The sequence below is a fragment of the Muntiacus reevesi genome, chromosome 3 (assembly GCF_963930625.1).
Source record: "Muntiacus reevesi chromosome 3, mMunRee1.1, whole genome shotgun sequence".
In the NCBI taxonomy this organism is placed as follows: Eukaryota; Metazoa; Chordata; class Mammalia; order Artiodactyla; family Cervidae; genus Muntiacus; species Muntiacus reevesi.
The window spans coordinates 65,689,672-65,714,045 of record NC_089251.1 but is presented as its reverse complement, the minus strand read 5'-3'; the positions used below and the strand labels follow the sequence as shown (position 1 = coordinate 65,714,045).

General features: G+C 39.8%; 1 protein-coding gene across 4 annotated transcripts in view; it reads right to left on the bottom strand.

The window, feature by feature from the left end:
* The window catches only part of RTN4 (reticulon 4), a 68,946-nt gene extending 48,040 nt beyond the window's left edge, over positions 1 to 20,906 (bottom strand). Inside the window, exons 1-2 of one of the 4 annotated variants that reach the window (XM_065929283.1) lie at positions 20,105 to 20,906; positions 551 to 607 (exon numbers count right to left, since the gene is read on the bottom strand). In XM_065929283.1, the coding sequence (XP_065785355.1) occupies positions 551 to 607; positions 20,105 to 20,666 (619 nt within the window). In that variant the 5' untranslated portion in view covers positions 20,667 to 20,906. The remainder of the gene's footprint in view (positions 1 to 550; positions 608 to 20,104) is intronic. The other 3 variants (XM_065929285.1, XM_065929286.1, XM_065929287.1) reach the window with 3 other exon arrangements.
* Positions 20,907 to 24,374: the final 3,468 nt, after the last annotated feature.

The following is a 24,374-nucleotide window of genomic DNA, read 5'->3' as shown; positions in this document are numbered from 1 at the left end:
TAGACTGAATCATTATTGAAGAAATTAAAGCTATGGTCAAAAAACATGTGCACAGCTATAGAGGCAATTATATGCCATGCAAAGACATAAAGTCTTTGAGAAAAATCTCAAGTAAAATTAACTGAGGAAAACTACTATTAACTAGTCTTAGAGGAAGAAATGAGAATCTGAAAAGAGAATCTAGTCTGACTGACAGCACAGGAAGGAAGGGGCACTGGATAATTAAATGCCACAGACTGGCATTCTTTTCTGTGAAAGCCTGTCAGCTATAAGAAAATAAACTGTATCTGGAGGAAATGACTAGTCAATAAGTAAACATAAATCAAGGGTCCAAGAATTCCTTACACATTTCCAATTATTAATCAGCTTTCTGCCCATTTCTCTCTTGGATATAGCATATAAAATGCAAGTTTCAACTTGGTCAGTAGACAAACATTCTTGGAATCATGCTAATTTTTAGTAAATTCAAACTACTAAGCATAGAGTTAACACAACTAAAAAGTTAAAGTTAGAATACACAGAAGATAAAAGGCTAGCAGAAAGAACTTGCCTGCAGAGGAGTGTATCACAGGCTCAGATGCAGCAGGAAGAGCAAAAAGTGTCTCATCTGAAAAACAAATAGAATATAACCTCAGCAGAAATAAAGACAGAGCTGAAAGGAGACTAAAGAGGAGCAAGCAAGGGGTTCAGTTTGTAATAAGTTACATAAAATTTTATCTACGGAGAAAAAGTCAAGATGGAAAGGAAAAAGTAGTACCATTAGTAGTTCCATTAATCCAGATTAAATTATAATTTACAAAATTGGCTAAATGATATCCATAGAACCTATGCCTCTCAAGAGGCAATAATATGTTTATGTTAAAGAAACTTCACGAGTCATCATGGCTTTAATACACTAATCTTTTCTTTTTTATTGGTCTATGTTCAATCTAGGACACTTTCAGAAAATCATGCATATTCTCTATTTGTTATTCTAAGTGCTTTACATGATGCAAGAACTCATTTTACTCCTTATAATTCTACTGTTACAGTGTTGTTAATATCCCATTTAACAGATTAAAAAGCTGAGAGACAGACAAATTAAGAAACTCACTCAGTACATAAGTAACAAAGACTCTGGCAATACATAAGTATTAAGACTCCAGAGCTCCCTTTCTTAACCAATATATGCCGTATGTTATAAACTGTGTTTCCCCCCAAATTCATTATGTTGAAGCCCTAAGGTTCAGTGAGTCATGTTTGAAAACGGGGCCTTTCAGAGGTAATGAGGAATACATGAGATTATGAGGGTCGGGCCATGGTCACATGAAGAGGTCATGTGAGCACACAGTGAGAAGGCAGCAACATATATGCCAAGAAAACAGGTCTTGAATGAAACCTAACTTGCCCACACTTTGGTCTTAAGACTTTCCAGTCTTCAGAACTGTAAGAATTAAAGTTCCCTTGTTTAAGTTACCTAGTCTATGGTGTTTTGTTATGGCAGCCCATATATTAATACACTACATATTGGTACATTAACCTTGTACAATGTCATTTTATACCTGCTGGCGAGCAATCTTATGCAAAAGATCTGCGGTTTACACTAGAGAAAGGCCCCTAACAAAAGACAATTTGAAACAGTTTGAGAGATGACAAGAGGTATTTCTTTTGTGTAGAGGACATAATAAATTTGGACACTTCCACTGGGAAGGACAAGCTAGACAAGCTTGATCAATAGGAAAAAAAAGAAATCAGAGATGTGGCTATCATGAACAAAGACTTTTCTTCCAAGGGTATTCCTCTCAAAGAATTCAAATTTAAAAACAAATAAAATTTAAAAACAAATCCATCCTAGGTATGATACCTAAAGGATTCTTAGGGCTTCCCTAGTGGCTCAGTGGTAAAAAATCCGGTTGACAACGCAGGCGACACAGACGGGTTCAATACCTGATCTGCGATGATCCCACGTGCCGCAGAGCAACTAAGCCTCTGTGCCACAACTATTGATCCTGTGCCTTAGAGCCTTAGAACTGCAACTACTGAACCCGCATGCTGCAACTAGTGAAGCCCACACGCCCGAGAACCCATGCTCCACAAGAGAAGCCAGTAGATAAACCGGTGCACCGCAACTAGAGAGTAGCCCCCACTCACCAAAACTAAAGAAAACCTCACACACCAACAACGACCCAGCGCAGCCAAAACAAATAAATAAATAATTTTAAAAAGAAATAAATGCTTCTTAGATTGGTGTTGAGATGAAATCCATGACAAGCATTTAAAAGTCTCCTATAACCCAGGCTGGATAGGCCACTCACCCAAACCATGGAGACACTCTGCCTTATGAGATTTTATAAAATATACACACATGCATGGGCTTCCCCAGTGGCTCAACAGTGAAGAATCTGCCTGCAATGCAGGAGCCACAGTTTGATCCCTGGGTTGGGAAGATCCCCTGGAGGAGGGCATGGCAACCCGCTCCAGTATTCTTGCCTGGAGAATCCCAAGGACAGAGGAGACTGGTGGGCTACAGTCCCTAAGGTCATAGAGTCAGACACGACTGAAGCGACCTAGCATGCACACACACACATATGCATACACACTTTATTTTTTACTAATACTTAGCATTTATTTCATGCCTACTGCCAGGCCAAGGACTTTTCATACTTACTTAATCTATACATCAACCCAATGAGAAATATGAGAATTTTTACAGATGACAATCTAGTAGCTTGCTCTAAATTATACAACAGTCTAGGTTTAAAATCCATGCTCCTGCTTCAGTGTACACACTTTTAAAAGATAACTTCTGTAATCTTAGTTAAATTAGTTTCTCATTTGTAAAATAACAATTTGAAAATTCCTTTCCGCTAAGATAATGAATTAAAATGTTGTACAAAACTGAGATTTGGGGGTCAAAGAAAAAAACCAAATAATTACACAGCTGCTCCATCTAAATAAAAGGTAGCAAATTCCTAACAAAATGGTTGTCTTTTTCTTCTAGACAACATAGTTAAAACCAACTAATTGAGAGACAGTCTATTTGGAAAGTGAACTAGAAACATGTTATGTTAAAATTATAGGGAAAGCAAAATATATCTAAAATTGTGCCAGAAATTTAAAGTATATATTTTTTTTCAAAATATATCCTTACTGCTATCCAGAATCACTCTTATAGTAAAAATTATGTTTCTGGCACTTGGTCAAGTAAGAAAGTTTACAAATTGAGAGTTTAAATAGTCACTAAAAAAATTTTTTTAAGTCCTCATTTGTAAAATGAGATTTAATCCAAAATTAGCCACAAAACAAGTATTCCATTTCTAAAAGTGCTTAGGGAAAAAAATCCAGAAGAGATCACTAATATTTGGCTCTGAAGAAGAGAGCTGCTCCGACTCTAAGGCCCACTATGAATCACGGGATCAAACTGCCTGGGTCCAAATCCCAGATCCATCACTTAAATGTACAACTCTGAGAAAGTTATTACTGAGATTTTCTGGGCTTCATTTCCTTATATGAATAAGAAAAATAATAGTAACTACCTCAAAAAAGTTGTGAGAGAAGGAAGCGGAAAAAAGAAACAACTTGTTCTAAGTCACACTGCTAGGACACCAGAGAGCCGGGATTTGAAAAAGGTCTCTCAAGCTCAAGAGCTTTATCTTCTGAGGGATGTATTTATGCACAAATGCAATTGTTATAAATTACATATTCCTAGTTGATCAGCCCTGTAAGTTTGAGCTCCTGAAACAATAAAAATTGTCTCCCAGCAAATACCTTGTAATTATCCAAAATATTTGACTGCTTCTACTTCACAATGTAACATCTATACTACGTAAAACAATCTATAGATTCAATGTAATCTCTATCAAACTATCAATAGCATTTTTCACAGAAGAACAAAAACACTTCAGTTTGTATGGAAACACCAAAGACCCCGAATAGCCAAAGCAATCTTAAGAAAGGAAAACAGACCTGGAGAAATAAACCTTCCTGACTTCAAACTATACTACAAAGCTACAGTCATTAAGACTGTACGGTATTGACACAAAAACAGAAATATAGCCCAATGAACAAGATAGAAAGCCCAGAGATAGACCCATGTGCCTATGGGCACCTTATCTTTGACAAAAGAGGCACGGATATAAAATGGAGAAAAGACAGCTCTTTAATAAGTAGTGCTGGGAAAACTGTACAACAATCTGTAAAAGAATGAAACTAGAACAGTTCCTAACACCACACACACACCAAAAAAAACACTCAGAATGGATTAAACACTTAAATGTTAGGCCAGAAACTATAAAGCTCTTAAGAGGAAAACATAGGCATTACATTCCCTGACATAAATCACAGCAAGATCCTCTATGACCCACCTCCTACAGTAAAGGAAGTAAAATTAAACAAGTGTGACCTAATTAAACTTAAATGCTTCTGCACAGCAAAGGAAACAATAAACAAGATTAAAAGACAACTCTCAAAATGGGAGAAAATAAGTGCAAACGAAGCAAATGACAAAAGATTAATCTCCAAAAATCACAATATAAAAGCTCAATATCAGAAAAATAAAAACAGCCCAATCAAAAAATGGGCAGAAGACCTAAACAGACATTTCTCCATAGAAGATATACAGATGACCAATAAACACATGAAAAGATGCTCAACATCACTCATTATTGGAAAAATGCATATCAAAACTATAATTAGGTATCACCTCACACCACTCAGAATGCCCATCATCAAAAAAAATCTACAAAAACAATAAATGCTGGAGGGGATGTGGAGAGAACCCTCCTGCACTGTTGGTGGGAAGCTAAAATGATACAGTCATTATGGAGAACAGTAAGGAGAGTCCTTAAAAACTAGGAGTAAATCTATCACATGGCCCAACAATCCCACTCTTGGGCATACACTCTGAGAAAACCACAATTCTAAAAGACACATGTACCCTAATGTTCACTGCAGCACTATCTACAATAGCCAGGACATGGACGCGACCTAGATGTCCATTGACAGACAAATGGATAAAGCAGATGGAGCATATGTATACAATGGAATATTACTCAGCCATTAAAAAGAACGAATTCGAAAAAAAAAAAAAAGAACGAATTCTGAGTTACTTTTAGTGAGCTGGATGAAGCTACAGCCTATTATACAGAGGGAAGTAAGTCAGAAAGAGAATGCTGCTGCAGCTGCTAAGTCACTTCAGTCATATCTGACTCTGTGTGACCCCACAGACAGCAGCCCACCAGGCTCCCCCGTCCCTGGGATTCTCCAGGCAAGAACACTGGAGTGGGTTGCCATTTCCTTCTCCAATGCATGAAAGTGAAAAGTGAAAGTGAAGTCATTCAGTCGTGTCTGACTCTTCGCGACCCCATGGACTGCAGCCTACCAGGCTCCTCCGTCCATGGGATTTTCCAGGTAAGAATACTGGAGTGGGGTGCCATTGCCTTCTCCGCAGAAAGAGAATAACAAATATCATATATTAACACATATATATGGAAACTAGAAAAATGGTATTCATGAACCTACCTACATGGAAGAAATGGAGATACAGATGCAGAAAACAGATTTGTGGACAAAGAGGTGGAAGAAGAGAGTGGGACGAATGGAGAAAGGAGCATCGACATATATACACTATCAAGTGTAAAACTACTGGTGAGAAGTTGCAGTGTATCACAGGGAGCCCAGCTTGGCGCTGTGATGAACCAGAGAGGTGGGACGAGGGGACGGGAGGTTCAGTAGGAGAAGATACACATATAATTGTGGCTGATTTGAATTGTTGTATGGCAGAAACCAACATAACATTGTAAAGCAATTTTCCACCAATTAAAAAAATAAGTTAAAAAGAAGTGAGTCAAAAAAAGAAGAATGACAGATTTAAAAAATGAGAAACAAAAAACAAACAAAAAAACCAAAACCTTAGTCATCAATCTCATTTGTACTATTTGAACAGACAGCCAGAGAAATAATGAATATTAGGGACTTAATTATATCCAAACTAAGTAAAAACATAATGGCATATTCAAAAAGCAAAAACAAGTTTTCATTAAATAGGCAAAAGGAAATCTAGAACTCATCTAATTAAGTCTCTCCCCTACAGCCATCAAAAAGGACAATTCGGTATATCTTCTTGCTCGAAAAACATTTACGAGCTCCTGGTTATACATTGAATTATACCAAAAACTCTTAGACATATTAAGGCCTGTGCTGAAAAAGTGACAGTGTTAGTCACTCAGTCGTGTTTGATTCTTTGCGACCCCACAGACTGCAGCCCCACACCAGGCTCCTCTGTCAATGGAATTCTCCAGGCAAGAATACAGGAGTGAGGAGCCATTCCCTTCCCCAAAGGATCTTCCTGAACCTGAGTCTCCTGCCTTGTAGGCAGATTCTTTAACATGTAAGCCACCAGGGAAGCCCCAATTTAACTGTCCAAACTCATCTCAACGTGTTATCTACGCCAACCAAACACACCTCTTCCTATTCAAACCCATGTTTCCCTCTCCTGCATACTGAATACTGACATCTAGTAATACTAGATGTCAGCAATGTCTAGTAATACATCTAGTAATACTGCATCTGAATACTGACATCTAGTAATGCTCAAATTCACCATATTCAGCCCCACTAACTTTCTAAAATATACTCAACCTGACCTTATTTTTGTTAATCCTCTGCATTTTTACTTACCAAAGCTCAGAGTAACTTACTCAAAGTAACTTATTCAAAGCTCAGTTAATGACAAAGCTAGAAATTTGAAATTTAAACTATAATCAGATATACACTAATTTCCTTATTACCCTCAGTAAAAGGAACAGAATCACTGAATTACTTATAATGACAGTATGAAAGATTTCCAAATGATCTATTCCTCACATAGGCCCTAGTGCTAGATTCTCTTCCTTACCAAAGCCTAAAACTAGAATGTAAGTTTAGATTAACTGCCTCAGGACTACAAACTTTGAATGCTAATTACTTCTACCATACAATAATCAATTTCAAAATTAAAATTCATTAGAGAGATTTCTTTTTTTTAAGCAAATCACTTCTCAAAAAAAGTAAAAATGGCATTATCAATTTTGAATTTGTTACTGGTAAACTGGAAAAACATATACACAATGGAAAAACATATACACTATATCACAATCTCTGGAGAAGGTCATGGCAACCCACTTCAGTATTCTTGCCTGGAGAATCCCAAGGACAGAGGAGCCTGGTGGGAGGAGTCCATGGGGTCGCAAAGTCAGACACAACTGAAGCAACTTAGCACACATCACAATCTCACCAACATCCACACATTCTTATGCTGAGTGTTTCCCCTGACACATTTATTTCAAAACCAACTGGTCAGTAAAATCATACCTAATTTATAAAACAAGGAAAATAAACTGCATTTTAAAATCATGGAGAAGAACCTCTGCTTCTAGCTATGAGAGTAATTTCATCACACTAACCCTTCCAACATAAACAGCTACAAAACTGGGCAAAATATATGAAGCAACTGTCCTGAGACACTGGGCCACAGGCAGCACAGGAGTATAATTCCTAAGAAGAGGGAAGCACACCAGCCGAGTGCCCTGGCTTTCTGAAGGCACTTTCTGTCAACAGCACATGGGAGAGCCACCCAAGGATACCGCACTCTTGCTGAGCAGAGGAAGCTGTTGAGTTGTCTGGAATTTGTGGAGCAGGGTGACATCCAAAGGAAAGCTTCCAAGAAAAGGAGCTCCAGAAATCTAGACAGATGCTCCCTTTAAACCTCTGGCTGAATTCAATGCTGCACATACACATCATAAGACTTACCAAGACCCAGCAGACTAATCTATGATCAAGTTGAGAACTGAGTGGATATTCTGGAGATCAGACTGTGCTGTAAGACTGACCTAAAAGTGTTGGCCAGTCAGGGTGGAGAGAGTTCATGAACATCCCAACCATGAACATCCCAAACATAGAAATAAGATTCCAGAAAAGGTACACCTTAAGAGTGGGACTACGTAACCCTAAAGTAAGGGATACTGCTCTAGGTCAAGTCAGAAAATATGGCTCATGGGCCAAAGCTGTACTGGAAAAAGTCCATTCATGTGTTGTTTTGCCTATGGCTACTTCTGCACTATAAGGGCGAAGAGTAGTTAGACAGAACCTGGATGACCTGCAAGCCTAAAATATTTACTACTTTGCCCTTAAAGAAAAAGTAAGTCACTGCTCTAGACCCACACAAATTTTAAAATCAAGACTTGAAAAGATCAAAGTGATTTGTCAGCAAACCAACTGTCTGCCAAAATAAAACTATCACCATATCCATGACAAGCAGTATAAAATAATTACTGGACAAGAAAAGCAGCAAGAAAATATGAGAATAAGAAAAAACAGCCAATGTAAACAAAAAGAAATAGTGTAAATGTTGGATTAATGAATATTAATTGGAAATTAAAATAGCTTTCAAAAATTCCTAAATATGTACAGTAAAAGACAAACATAACGAGTGAACAGAGAATCTTGATAGAAAAACACAGACTAGAAAAAGAACCAAATGGAAATGCTATAACTGAAAATTACATTAATCTAAAGAAAACTTCACCAGATGAGCTTAAGAGCAGATTTGACGATGGAGAAGATAAGATCAATAAATTTAAACAAAGAGTAACAGAAACTACCCAAACTGAAGCACAGTATGAAGAACAAAAAGCTGGGGGGGATAAATGCACAGTCTCAATAACCGGTGAGATAATCAAGCAGTTAAAGTATATGTAAAATGGAGCCCTCCCAAAAGACAATAGTATAGGGGGGAAAAATTACAATTATAATGGCCTAAAATTTGACAACCGTGACAGAAAATACCAGTCACCAAAGCTCAATGAATTACAAGCAGGATAAACACAAAACCAGAAAGAGATAACCATGGAGATCAAATTACTGAAAACCAAAAACAGAAAAATCTTAAAAACAAAGGGAAAGAACAGGCAAACAATATTAAGAATGGCCTGACTTCTCAACTGAAAACAATGTTAACCCAAAAGATAACAGAACATTCTTTAAAATGATGAGGAAAAAAAAATGAAAACCTAGTGAATTGAGTGCAGTCAACCCTTTGTTGTTGTTTCAGGCACTAAGTCATGTCAGACTGTGACCCCATGGACTGGAGCACGCCAGGCTTCCCTGTCCTTCACTATCTCCCAGAGTTTGCTTAAACTCACTTCCACTGCTTTAGTGATGCTATCCAAACCCTCTCTTCTCTGTCACTCCCTTCTCCTGAGCTCCATCTTTTCCCAGCATCAGAGTCTTTTCCAATGAGTCTTTCACATCAGGTGGCCAAAGTATTGGAGCTTCAGCATCAATCCTTCCAATGAGTACTCAGGGTTGATTTCCTTTAGGATTGACTGGTTTGATCTCCCTGCAGTTCAAAGGACTCTCAAGAGTCTTCTCTAGCACCACAATTTGAAAGCACCAAATCCTGGGCGCTCAGTCTTCTTTATGATCCAACTCTCAGATCCACACATGACTACCGGAAAAATCACAGCTTGGACTATACAGATCCTTGTTGGCAAAGTGATGTCTCTCTGCTTTTTAATATGCTGTCTAGGTTTGTCATAGCTTTCCATCCAAGGAGCAAGCTGCAGTCACCATTCTCAGTGATTTTGGAGCCCAAGAAAATAAAATTTGTCATTGTTTCCACTTTTCCCCCTTCTATATGCCATGAAGTGATGGGACCAGATGCCATGATCTTAGCTTTCTGAATACTGAGTTTTTAACCCAGCTTTTTCACTCTGCTCTCCCACCCTCATCAAGAGGCTCTTTAGTTTCTCTTCACTTTCTGCCATAGAGGGGTTATCATCTGCCTATCTGAAATTGTTGGTATCTCTTCCTGCAATCTTGATTCCACGTTGTGATTCATCCAGTCTGGCATTTCGTATAAAGTTAAATAAGCAAGTGACAATACACAGCTTTGACATACTCCTTTCCCAGTTCTGAACCACTGATTCCTTAATTTGCCAGTCTACTCACTCAATTGATAAACCGAAAGTCAGTACTTACAGAACTGGGCAAGTGCAGAGGAACCAAACATTCCAGTCCCCCAACATACTGAATACACTATCAGGTGAGATCAAACAAAGCACCCCTATGCCATCTTGTTTCAGCTCCCATACAGTAAACAAGTATTCCTTCAGCAGTCTATTCAGTGCCCCCACTGTCTACATTTCTATGCTTTTTGTTGGTGATTCTGTTGTGGGCCCTAAGCATAGTGCTAAAGTTCTATCTCATGTTCTTAAGAGCAAGAAGGTAATGATGTACCCTACAGAGGAAACACATGATTTAGATAAGGCTCATTCAGACATGAGTTATCGTACTCTTAGCCATGAGTTCAATGTTAATGAGTCTACAATGTATATTAAATAATGTGTTTCTTTAAATAGAAACACACCTAAAATAAAGTTATCATTAACAAAAACACTACGATTAAAGGTTCACAGGAACCTAACCCTGTATTTCCCCAAGCAACAATGATTCAGTCAGTATCTGCTAATTAAGTACCTTCTGTGATTTTATAGATCATAATTATTACAAACAATAAAATTAACTGTAATCTTCAAAAATAAAGATGAATTAAGATATTAGAGATAAAAGATGAAAACAAAAACTGAAAGATTTCATCACCAAGGAACCAGAACAACAAGGAATGTTAAATGAAGGTCTTCAGAAAGAAGGAAAAAAGATACCATATAGAAACCCAAATCTTCATAAAGGAATGAAGAAGGGCAGAAATGGTAAATATATGAGTAGATACAAAATAGTCTCACTTCCTGATTTCCTTAAAGAAATGGTAAATACATGAGTAAATATAAAGTATTCTCATATCTTAATTTCTTTCAAGAATAACTGATTTTTGAAGCTTGTATGACTACAATATGCTGCTGCTGCTAAGTCGATTCAGTCGTGTCCGATTCTGTGCGACCCCATAGACAGGAGCCCACCAGGCTCTCCCGTCCCTGGGATTCTCCAGGCAAGAATACAATATAGAAAGAATTAAAATGACAATGACAATAAAAGCACTAAGGATGGAAGGAATATACAGAAGTACAAAAAAAAAAAAAAAAGCAGATGGAACTAAGAGAAAAGAGACTTATATGAGCTATACTAATAATTACACTGAATGTAGTAAACTGCTCCAATTAAAAGGCAGAGGTTTTCAGACTAGATGAAAACCCTACTACATGCCACTTACAGGACACACACTTTAAATATAAAAACACAGGAAGGTTAAAAGTAAAAGGATGTTAAAGGATATATGATCCAAGTACTTATTCTACAAAATCTAGAATGGCGATATTAACGTCAAGCAAAACAGATTCAAACAAAAAAAGTATTATCTTGAGATTACCAGAGGTAAACAGGAGCATTTGATAATGATAAAAGAGCAATAAGACATATGCTAAATAGATATATATAACAACGCTAAAGGTTACACGGGAAAGGTGTAATGGAAAATCATGAAGCAAAAACTAAAGGGAAACAAGGACAAATCTACAAACATTATTTAAAATTTTTAACACTCAACTCTCAGTTAACTGATAGACTAGACTCACATGCACAAACACACATTCTATAAACAAGGATAGAGATGGTTTAGACAACACCCCAATAAACTGACTTCATTATAGAGCACTACAACTAATAACAGAATACACATTCTGCTCAAGTACGCATGGAACATACACCAAGATAAACCACTTCCTGGTCTACAAAGCAAATCTCAATACATTTAAAAGGACTGAAATCATGCAGTACATGTTCTCTGACCCATGAATTAAGTTGGAATCAATAAAACAGAAAAATTCTGGCAAACCCCTCAAATGTCTGGAAATTAAACACACAATTCTAAGTAGCTGATGGATCAAAGAATATATCACAGGAAAAATTAAAGAATAATTTAAATCAAATGATAATGGAAATCTGCAGAATACAGCTAAAATAATGCTTAGAAAGAAGTTTATAGCTCTAAATGCTCTTAGAAAAAAAGGGTTAAAGTTTAAAGCTTCCACCAAAGGAAACTAGGAAAAGAACAAGTAAATCCAAATAAATAATAGAAAATAAATAAAATAACAGCAGAAACCAATGATACAGGGAACATGCAAACTAAAGAGAAAAGTCAATGAAACCAAAAGTTGGTATGTTGAAAAGATTAATAGAATTGATAATCCCTAAAATGATTAAGAAAAAGAGAGGCAAATACATATTGGAAACAAAAGATGGACTAGCGCTATAACTTTTAAAAAGGTAAGAGGTTACAGAAACAAGTCTATGCCAATAAATTAGATAACTTAGGTTGAATGGACAAATTCCTTGATGTTCCTTCATAAAGAAGAAACAGTCAAGTTCCTTGCAAAGCACACATTTCCAAAACTGACACAAGCTGAAATAGAAAATCTGAACAGCCCTGTATCACATTAAAATAGTATACCTGTAATTTAAAACCTTCTCCACACAGACAACTCCAAGGCCAGATAGCTTCACTGTGTGTGTGTGTTCTCAGTTGCTTCAGCTGTGATTCTTTGCCACCCTATGAACTTTAGCCTGCCAGGCTTCTCCGTCTGTGGGATTCTCCAGACAAGAATACTGGAGTGGGTTGCCATTTCCTCCTCCTGGGGATCTTCCCAACCCAGGGATCTCTTGCATTGCAAGTGGATTCTTTACCCACTTACCCAACTAGGAAGCCCCATATCACTAATAAATTCTATAAACACTGAAGGATGCTTACACAAACTTTTTCAGCATATTAAGGAAGAGGAAGCACTTCCCAAAATGTTTCATAGATTTATGCACTAATACCAAAACCAGACAGAATTATTACAAGAAAATAAAAAATACCGAAGAATAAGTACTTCCCTGGTGTTCCAGTTGCTAAGACTACAAGCTCCCAATGAACTCCCAGGAGCACAGGTTTGATCCCTGGTCAGGGAACCAGATTCCACAGGCTGCAACTAAAGATCCTGCATGTTGCAACAAAGACCCAGCTCAGACAAATCAACTAATCAGTCAAAAAAAAAAAAAAAAAAAACACAATGAGAAAAAAAGAAACAAAGCTATTTTTTTAAAAATAGAGAAAAATATTCCTCACACAAGGCATGCAAAATTGTTAGCAAAATATCAGCTAATTGAATTCAGAACTTGGTAGAAGAATAAAACTCTGAATTTAATAATGATGTTAATTAGTTGAGACTGAGAAGTTCTAAAGACTATTTGTGAAAGGGACTTACATGACAGGTTTAAATGTACTTAATAACTCCCTTAGAACAAAGATGAACAGAATTTTAAACAAGTAAAATTCCCTCTGAGACCAAAGACTCTAGTAGATTTTTTAAAAATCATTAATGCTTTAGGTCAGCTTCACCTAGGGCTGTCAGTATACTAAGATAAATAAATTTAATAATGGTGCCTTTCAATTGTGAATTTTATAAGTCAATCTATAAAGTTCAGGAGGAAAAAAATGAGTTTTTTCTCTCTTTCCACAAAAGTAGCTGACAGGTTTGTAAATATATGATTGTTCCTACAGTAAAACCAACAGGAGTCCTCTGGTTTTAAGACAGCAGAAAATACTTCACAGGAAGGGGCTTGTATTCTTTCCTTATCTGCCACATGTACCTCTCGTAACTACAGTCTCTACTCATCTTTCAGTCTCCACACTCAGCCCTAAACCTGGTTTTTAAAAGGCGTATGCTAACTTTCCTTATATTGAACTCCCAAGAGACCACCAATATGACCAGCCTACTGCCAAATCTGTTTGAACTAAACTTTATAAGCCGCCTTCGTCTATCATAATAAGAACAAGTCATTAAAGAAGTGATTTTTAGAGAACCACATAAGGATTCAGAGACTGCTGAAAAGTTAATCCAATCTTTAGCAGCTATAGCTCCTTCTACAGGAGTAGGAGTAACACCTACTATACTACCATTTGGCATTATCTACCAACATTTTCAATGCTTATCCCCTTTGAATCAGTAATTCCACTTACATGAATTTATTCTGTAACACACAACAGCATGTATTTGCAAATAAGTATATATAAAGGTGTTCACAACAATGTTACTTATAACAGAAAAAGCTGAAAAATAACCTAATTAACTATCAATAAGAGACTGGTTAAATAAAAGAGTACATCCATATACCTTGCATTTTTAAACAAATTAATGCTTTAATTCGTAAGACATGAGATTTTTTTTTTCTTTCTGGCCACACCACAATTCGGAACTTCCCCGACCAGGGACTGAACATGTGCCCCCTGCAAGGGAAGCACAGTCTTAACCACTGGACAACCAGCAAAGTACCAAGACTTGGGACTTTTATTTGAGAGAAAATATTTCAGAACTTCTAGAGCCATACACAATACAGATCGGGATTCATCTGTAACATAAGTTCAACAAATACCTGACTGCCTGTGCCACATCTAAGGGATTGTGCTCAGCAATGGGATAATGCGTGTAGTCCTCTCCCTCAGGGTAAAAAGGTAATACAGCCCCTTTCCTCAAGGAGCATATAGTCTGGGGAACAGAAATGAGTGAACATACCATTCCCATATATATCGTATGGTGAGGTAAGAATAGAATGTTATGGGAATGCATGAGTAAAGTGATTTAAAAATTAAAAATCACCATTCCAAGAAACAAAAAACCATTAGTTTAAACGTGAAATTATCAATTCCTCCTTTAGAGCTGAAAGAATGATGAGGCCTTCAGTCTGAGAAAACTCTAGCATCAGTAGAGCTGGGTCCTCCCACAGTGCATGCCTATGTCCTACATTAGCTAGCCACAAAGGTCACATTCACCCACTTAAACACTGGTGATGAATTATGGTTCTGCTCTTACAGTTCCCATCCCTGGGGCTGTCAGCCCCCGAGGAACCTTCTACGGTCTATATTTAGAAACAGGAATAAAAATTCTCAAAGAGTACACTGTAAGAACAGTGTATCTACCAACATTTGCTTCTACTTTGAGGTCCCAGGGAAAAAAAGGAAGAAATATCATCCATTTGGTTGGTACTTTTATCCTGGGCTAGCAAAGGACCTTTAAAATGTGCCATTTAAATTAGGGCTTTGCAACAGCAGTGTTTCAAATAATCTGTTTTTAAGTATACTATGAAAGAACTACACATAATACAGAGTCAATTACTAGACAATAGGTGTGTGCATGCTAAGTCACTTCAGTCACGTCAGACCCCTCTGTCACCCTATTGTAGCCTGCCAGGCTCCTCTGTCCATGGGATTCTCCAGACGAGAATACTGGAGTGGGTTGTCATGCCCTCCTCCAGGGGATCTTTCCAACCCAGGGATCAAACCTGAGTCTCTTACGTCTCCTGCAATAGCAGGCGGTCCTTCACCACTAACACCACCTGGGAAGTAAGCACTCACAGATAACATAGTAATCTTCCAAGTTTACAGAAATAGAGTGTTAAGATAGCATGTTTCTAAATGTTATTTCACATAATTAGATATTTATTAAAGGTTCAACATAACTACATCACTTTATTTTTAAAAGGATTTGAGGAAGCTTGTTAGTTACTAATAAGAACTATAAATTTGACACTGAGCTTCCTAGGAACCAATCTGAAAAGTAATTCACTTTATCCATAAGTCAGAAATGACTTAGCAACTAAACAAGAAGAAGCTGCAGCACACCACCTGTTCCCAGCTTTCACTCCTAGTCAGAAAATCAGATATGGTTAACAAGAAAATTATTCAGAACCTCTATATTCATCAGTTCCATTCCTTGTTAACATTTTCTAGATAAAAATGAAGAAGGGAGGGTGGGAAAAGGATTTTGGCATAACATCTCTTTCTTTGGTGACAACTACTTCCTGGGAATGTCACATCACTGTTTACTTGAACTTTATGTTAAAGACTAACACTTTTCTTTTTTAAAAAAATTATTTATTTGTTTTACTTTATAATATTATATTGGTTTTGCCATACACTGACTTGAATCCACCATGGATGTACATGTGTTCCCCATCCTGAACAACCCTCTCAACTCCCTCCCCATCCCATCCCTCTGGGTCATCCCAGTGCACCAGCCCCAAGCACCCTGTCTCATGTATCGAACCTGGACTGGCGATTCGTTTCACATATGATAATATAATGTTTCAATGCCATTCTCCCATATCATCCCACCCTTGCCCTCTCCCACAGAGTCCAAAAGACTGTTCAATACATCTGTGTCCCTTTTGCTGTCTTGAATGTAGGGTTAGTGTTACCATCTTTCTAAATTCCATATATATGCGTTAGTATACTGTACTGGTGTTTTTCTGACTTACTTCACTCTGTATAATAGGCTCCAGTTTCATCCACCTCATTAGAACTGATTCAAATTCATTCTTTTTAATGGCTGAGTAATATTCCATTGTGTATATGTACCACAGCTTCCTTATCCATTCATCTGCTGATGGACATCTGGGTTGCTTCATGTCCTGGCTATTATAAACAGTGCTGTGATGAACATTGGGGTACATGTCTCTTTCAATTCTGGTTTCCTCAGTGTGTATGGCCAGCAGTGGGATTGCTGGGTAAAGACTAATATTTAAACTATATAAACTATATGTCACTCAGAATCTTTTAACACTTCTATCGTGTGCTTCTATGCTGATATAATAACAAATGACTGTAAAAATGACTAGTAATTTTTAATCCTTAAGCCATATAATGAGCAATATTATACTATACTTATGAGCAATATCCAATTCTATACAAATTTCCATTTCAACAACTTTGGATAGTCTCTGAAATTGATTTAAAAACCACCAACATTCTATTCTTTGTATCCATGGCCTCCAAGTCCTATCAGTTCTCTTTCATAAAACTTCTTCTTAACCTAACTATAAAAACAGAGATTCAGAGCCAAAAACGCATCCTTCCTAGAGTTTCTTATATTCCTCCCTATATTCCATTTCCACTGAATGAACTAGTTCAGGGTCTACTCACCTCTCTCAGAACTGCTGCAAAAGATTTCTAAATAGTTTCCATTTTTCTTTCCAACCTATCTTGAAAATTGCCACCAATTCACTTTCCTAACACTGCTTTTCATTATTCCATACCTCAGTTCAATCATTTTTGATGGCTTCCCAATGCTGAAAGCAATAATTCAGGAAAAGGATGATAAATAATGAAGTAACATATTTTGGAAACAACAACAAAAACATTTTTTGCCTCGTAATTTAAACTGCCAACTGCAAGGGCAACTGTGGATGGCAGAACAGAAATAAAAGCAGGATGATAAAACCCTAAATCCTCAATTTGGCATTCGACACCCTTCAGAATCCAGATCTACCACACATTTTACTGGATTAAAGAACATGTCCAGAGACCAGCTCAACGCCATCCTTAATGAATGGTTTGCATTTCTCAGCTCAAACTTCTATCCAGTTTCCCTTGCATATTCTCAAAGCCTCGGTTAAACAACCATCATTTTAAACTGAAGCCAATGTTTCTCCATGAAAAAGTCAGCAGGGGAGAGACTTGAGTCGCACTTTCAGTTACTGCACTACAATGGGGATGCTCCAAGTACTGATACAACAGCAAACAGCAAAATCACAATTTCTCAAATAAGGGAAATCAGACTGATCTGTTTCTAACTATGCTCTGCACATTTCTCACCTCTGTCCTTACTCACATCCATCCTTTTAGTTTCTCTCAATCTTCAAAAGTGTATTTCTGCTCCAAAACCCCAATATAATTAAGGAGCACATTTCTAAAATAAACAATCTTTCAAAAAGCGAAATTTTTTGCCATGGCCTATTAGAGACCTCAAATGACCTAAGTGTAGTCTACCACCCCACCCTCACCTTAACACCCACCACTCCCTCCTTAGCTTTCTCACTAGTCTTCTCACACACACATTACTGCCTCCCGGCTTTTGCCTCCCAGAAGCTTCTTGGGAATTTTTTTATATCTGCAGCTTAAATCTCACCTCCTCAGAAAGGCCTTTCTCAGTGCCACCCTATCTAAAAAGATTCCCACACATCTCAATCATTTCCCACAACATCATCCTTCCTATGCTGCTCATAACCCTTAACACTATTCTCAGTTCCTTAAGCAGGTCTTTATCATCTGTACTCCCTCATGGGGAACACATCTGTCTTGCTGATTGCTCTATCTTCCTAGCCTAGAATAGTGCCTCTTTGTAGGTAATCAATAACCAGCTGCAGGAAAGAACTGTTAAGAAAGCCAAACTCAGTGACATGGTTTAACTATCTGTGACCATAATCACAATGTTCCTTTATGTCCTAAAGTAACTAAAGTTTCTAGATAAGCAACATCAATACAGAATTAAGGAAGCCATGTAAAGACAGAATCGCTAAGTGACGCAATATTCTCTCTCCTTTGTCTTCCAAAGTTAGTATTCCAAAAGTCAAAATACAGAAAGAATGTTGTCACCTCCTGACTCTCCAAGGTTCAAAGAACAGAACTCTTTTGTTTCCACATAGGAATACAATATGAAAAATTAGTTTGCTTTTCTTAATCATTAAATTTATCATTTGCAAATGTCTTATTACTTGATATTTTTCCACCTCACTTTAGTTTCTTGAAAATGTGTTTTTACTGATAAAAAAGAAAACTTGAGTTACTTCTCACATTCTAATTATCTGTAGTGTAGTGATTAATGTTTTGAGTAATGCTCTGGGGAATGTCAATATCACTACTGACTTATTTTCTTCCTTGTGGAGCAAGAGTAAACTGAAGAAAAAAAATTCTTCCATGATCTCCCACTGAGTATCTTTTTCTAGAAAAACAATCGTTTCTAAAATCCTACAAGGTTATGACAATTTCTCACCAGGCTGTTACACTATCTGATTCTTGATCTCTGCCTTTTTACACATAAAGGTCCTACTACTAGTGGGACTCTTTCTGTCCCCAATTAACAAGCTACTTGTTAATAAGTTAATTAACGTGTCTAATAGGATGAATTCTCAACCTCTAACAAACTTTTTTCTCTTCCAGAATAAACAATTTCCCAAAATTAAAAGGATAATAAAACAATTTTTCCTAATAATAGTAATAACAAACAATCAGGTGCTCGTAAGTGAAAAGATTTGAAAACTACTTACGGACAATGCAAATCTGTCTTGCAGCCCTAAAATATATTACTTCTACGAAACACTATTTCTAACCAACAGATGAAAACGTCTGTCTCAAAACATTTCATGAAGTCCCATGGTAAATCTACCACAAGTTCAACTGTCCTCTTCCCGCCAGGGAATCCACAGGTTTCCCCTTCTTTGGGAATGTCAACCATTTTGCCTTTTCCTTTTCTCTACGATTCAATTACGATACATTAAGAGGCTAAACCTGTGCATCCTGACAACTATTCCCCTCCTTCTGCGGCAGAGCTCCCGGCAGAACTGCGCCCCCTTGGAACATGGTGCCCAGGTCCCATTTCCCCGGCTCCGTTAAGCTGGTGGTAAATAGCCACATCACAACCCGGGTAAACTGGGCGGTGGCAGGACCTCGCCAAAACTCCGCTCCCCAATTCTCCACGCGTCACACCACTGGAGGCGCTCTCCCTTCACTGCAGTCAGGTCAATGTGGACGTTTTCCACTGGACCGGCTCCCCACGAGCGCGGGGCTGGGGCGGGGGAGATGAAGAGCATGGAGCCACCCAAGCCAAGGAATGGGTGAGGAGAAGTGGCCAAGGCTGAATGCAGGCAAAGACCAGAAAGAAACTGCGTCTTTTCCCTAGGAGCAACCTAGTCGGGCAGACAAAAGATTAGGGCGCCAAGGCCTTCCATCCTCACCCCGGAACCAAGGCAGCACGATGAATCCACACCCCTAATTCCCCATTACAGACCCAGCTCCTGCCAGGGGTGGGTTCCTAACTTCCCCGACCCGGTGGAATGGCGAGCAGACAGAACAACGCGGGAGCGGTCGGGGCGCACGTGCTCCCCGATACCCAGACGGACAATAAAGAGTAAGCCCGGGCTTCCTCTGCCGCCCCACCCTGCTCCCCGCGGCTCCCACCAGCGGGGGCGCCTTCGCCCAAAGATCTGCAGACAAAGCCCCCTCCGGGTGGAGAGAAGGGCAGGGTCCAGGCTTTAAGGGCTGCGCACAAAAGAGGGAGGGGCGCGAGGGGCGGCGCGAGGCGGAGGGCGCGGCACTCACCCACTGAGCCTGAGGAGCCCCTGCGTTTGGGCGCGGCCGGCGTGGAGGGGGGCGCGGCGGGGGCTGGGGCAGCCGGGGTCCACGCGGGCTCGGCCTGAGGGCTCACGTCGGTCGGTGGAGGAGGGGGAGGCCGGGCCGGAGGCTCCTCGTCCTCAGAGAGCTTGGAGGGCGAGTCTGCTGTAATGGAGGGTGGGGAGGGCGCGGGCACCGCCGACGACACGGGGCTCGGGTCCCAAGACGGCTGCCGCTCCGGAGCGGCTAGGGGCGCGGCCGGCAGGGGCCCCCGGGGCGCCGGGGGCACGAAATCATTGCCGAAGTCCAGCAGGGGCGCACTAGCCGGGGTGGCGGTGGCCACCGGGGCCGCCGACAGCGCGGCGGCGGGCTTCCTCTCTAGCACCTCCAGCTCCTCCAGGTCCTCGTCCTCGTCCTCGTCTTCCTCCTCCTCCTCCTCTTCCTCTTCTTCCTCGGGCTCCTTCACGAACTGGTACTTGAATGCGGGCTGAGGCCGAGGCGGGCTGTCCGAGGACGAGGAGACCAGAGGCGACTGGTCCATGTCTTCCATGGCTGGCAGGTCAGAGGTGATGCTGCAGCTGCTGCGTCCGCGGGAGAAGCTGCTTCTCAGAGCCGCGGGCGGTTGTGGGGGGTGGGGAGGACTGAGAGGGGCAGGGCCCAACGAGCCGAGGGACCTGCAGTGGCGACAGCTCCCGGAACAATGAGACTGCTCCTCCAGCCTCCGCGCCCGTGATGCGCCACCCGCCCCGTCCCCAGTTGCCGCCGCCGCCGCCCAGATGAGGGAAGGAGAGAGGCCAGCCGACGCTCCGCCCAGTTTGGCGTGACTCACCCTCCCAGCCAGGGAGAGGCAGGCACTAACGCGGGAGGAGCGAGCCAATCGGCGAAGAAATAGAGTTGACGGGCAACCAGCCGGCCCAACAGAAAAAGAAAAAGACGAAAGTGGGTGGGTCTCACTGCACTTCCTCTCTCTTACCGGCCCGGGTGGGTTCGATGGGCTTGGTTTGGAGCTGGGAACCCCACCGACTGCCTAGGGTAGTTGCGGGTCTGGCTGGGGTCTTGGTCTTGGCCTTGGCAAGCTGGAGTATTTGTGTTTACTGCAGTGGGGAAACGAACCCGCTCCCTCCGAGCCCTGAGGGGTCGGAGACGTTCCTGGCACGCCACCGGAAGGGCGTTATTGGAGACTAGGAGTGGAAACTTTCCTCCCAGGAAAGGAAAAAACCCAGAGCGGAGAAAGGTTCTGAATAACGGTACTGTGGAGTAGGCCTTAAGGATTGAAGCAAACGTTAAATTTTAGATTTCGAAATAAAAAATTGTTTTCTTTCAAACGTAAATTCCCACCACCTTAAAAGAAAAAATATTTTTTACAGGTTTAAAGTCACTCCCAGTCTTAACTGCAGACCCTGGATGAGGTAGGCAAAACAGCTGGTCTAGACGATATAGGACTGACTGGAACAGACCATTTGATGAAAGTCTGTACTTCAGAGAGGGCTTTGGGATCTGCCCGCTGCTGGACTTAATTGGTAGAAGGATGAGTCACCCAAAAGAGGGAGGGGAGAGAGGAAAGTGGAAAGCGAAGGATGCCTTGGAAGGCAAATTTGATTCACATTGTATTCAGTCACCTTAGGCTCATGAGTCAACATTCTGGATGATTCAGGCTTTCTGGGAGTCAGGATACATACATACTCATTTCTTCGATATGCCAAAATGAGTATAATCCCCATTCCACTTTTTCCAGAACTGGAGAGTTTAAAGAAAGTAATTACAGAACATTTAAGTATCAGCATCCAGAGGTTTAGAGAGCCCTTTTTGTCTTTCTGATGTATTGAATACTTTCCAAAAATATCCCCTTTCTGTCTAATCTAGTGGCCCTGGAGAGAGGAGGATAGCTTGCTTTCAAGTTGCTCTCAGCCTAGGACTGCACTATTCAAGTCCTTAGTCACTGGCTTCTCCTGGCTACTGAGCACTTGAAATATGAGTCGTTTGAAATGAGATGTGTAAGTTTGAAATGCATACTATATTTTGAGAGTACCAAAAAAATTAAATACCTCAATTTTTATATCGGTTATATTGGAATTGATAATATTTTGGATATATTGGGAGAAGTGTAATGTATCACTTCTGATGCAGAAGAAAAATAAGAATTTTATATTATTATCTCAGTGACTTCTAAAACATTAAGTATTTGATGGATGAAAAAAAATAAAGAATTTATCCAGTTTTCATAGAATGGTCAACAGAGCATAAGAAAAGGAGAATGTTGCTAATAAACACCAGAATTCAAAGTAGAGTTAGTGCCTATTAGTTGTAAGTACCACTCTCACTAACAGGAGCATTCTGGTAGGTATTTGAAATGGCTAAAGGAAGACTATCGGAGAAGGCGATGGCACCCCACTCCAGTACTCTTGCCTGGAAAATCCCATGGACTAAGGAGCCTGGTAGGCTGCAGTCCATGGGGTCACTAAGAGTTAGACACGACTGAGTGACTTCCCTTTTACTTCTCCCTTTCATGCACTGGAGAAGGACATGGCAACCCACTCCAGTGTTCTTGCCTGGAGAATCCCAGGAACAGGGGAGCCTGGTGGGCTGCCGTCTATGGGGTCGCACAGAGTCGGACACGACTGAAGCGACTTAGCAGCAGCAGCAAAGGAAGACTATAAATTCTAGATCATAGTAATAATTATTCAATGAATTATTTTTGAAATTATCTCTTATGTAGGAGATTGAAGTTTCCAATTACAATGGGTTAGTAACTGTTCTCTATTAGAACATAAGAGATCCATTCAGGCTGGTGGAATCTCAGAGTTGGAGGGACTCTGGGAGATCAGCTTGACCAATCTTTCTCCCATTACAAGAATTCCATACAAATAGTATTTTAAACTTGGCCATCTATGGTAGATTAAAAATGGCTACAAAATCTGCAACAACACCCATCAAGAGGTTGGGTCGATTTCCTCATCTCTGGATCTGGCCTTGTGACTTTTTTGTCCAATACTGTACACTGGAAATGAGTTCCCAAGCCTAACCAGCAGAGGTATTACAGCTCCCACTCTCACTCTCTCGGAATGCTGAGAGACCTGGAGAGAAAGACTTTAATTGTCCCAGCCAAAGAGCTCATGTCCCAGAAATATGAGACTATCTCAGACTGTTCAGCCAACAGAATCATGAAAAATAATGAATCACTGTTTCAAACTGCCACCTTTTGGCATGGTTCATTACACAGCAAAAGCTAACTTAAACATCAGCCATTTTGTGCCTCCATTATGTGCTTCATTCATTCATTCACACACACACACACACACACATATATGCATATACACACACGCTACATATACATATATAGTGTTTACTGTGCACCAAGCCCTGATCAAGACTGAACTATGGCACTGAACATATCAGACACAAATGTCCATGAACATTTTCAGTAAAGTAAAAAAAAAAAAACATTTTCAGTAAAAAAAAAAAAAAAAAAGTAGTAAAATCACTACTTAGGGAAATAGCCCATTCCATTTCTGTAGTAGTATGCCTTACCAAGGCTTCCTTGGTGGCTCAAATGGTAAAAGTAAAAAAAAAAAAAACATTTTCAGTAAAAAAAAAAAAGTAGTAAAATCACTACTTAGGGAAATAGCCCATTCCATTTCTGTAGTAGTATGCCTTATCAGGGCTTCCTTGGTGGCTCAAATGGTAAAGAATCTGCCTGCATTGCAGGAAACCTGGATTTGGTCCCTGGGTCAGTAAGATTCCTTGGAGAAGGGAATGGCAACTCACTCCAGTATTCTTGCCTGGAGAATCCCATGGACAGAGGAGCCTGGCAGGCTATAGTCCATGGGCTCACAAAGAGTTGGACATGACAGCAAGTAATGCTTTACTTTACCTATACCTTATTGGAGAGTGTTGAATTGACACCTAATCTGGTATACATATATGGAACAGGTTAATTGTCCTTGCATCATGTATGCTCCTTGAGAGAGTTAAAAGTGTGGGATTGGTGTACTCTTATCTACATACTGCAGGATGTAAACTAGATAGTAGGTTCAATAACCATGGGAGAAAGATGAAAGGCAGGTTCCTGACAGATCTGTTTCAAGAAGTTGGGCATCACAGCTTTTTTGCCTATGAGAATGACTTGCTTGTGTTCAAGAGCACCAATGAATTACATTCAACCATTGTATTAAAAAAAGACTGAAACATCATTTTGGCACTCTTCGGGGAAAAATTAACAACTGGCTATGTCATTGTCCCTACCATTTTGCTGGGATTT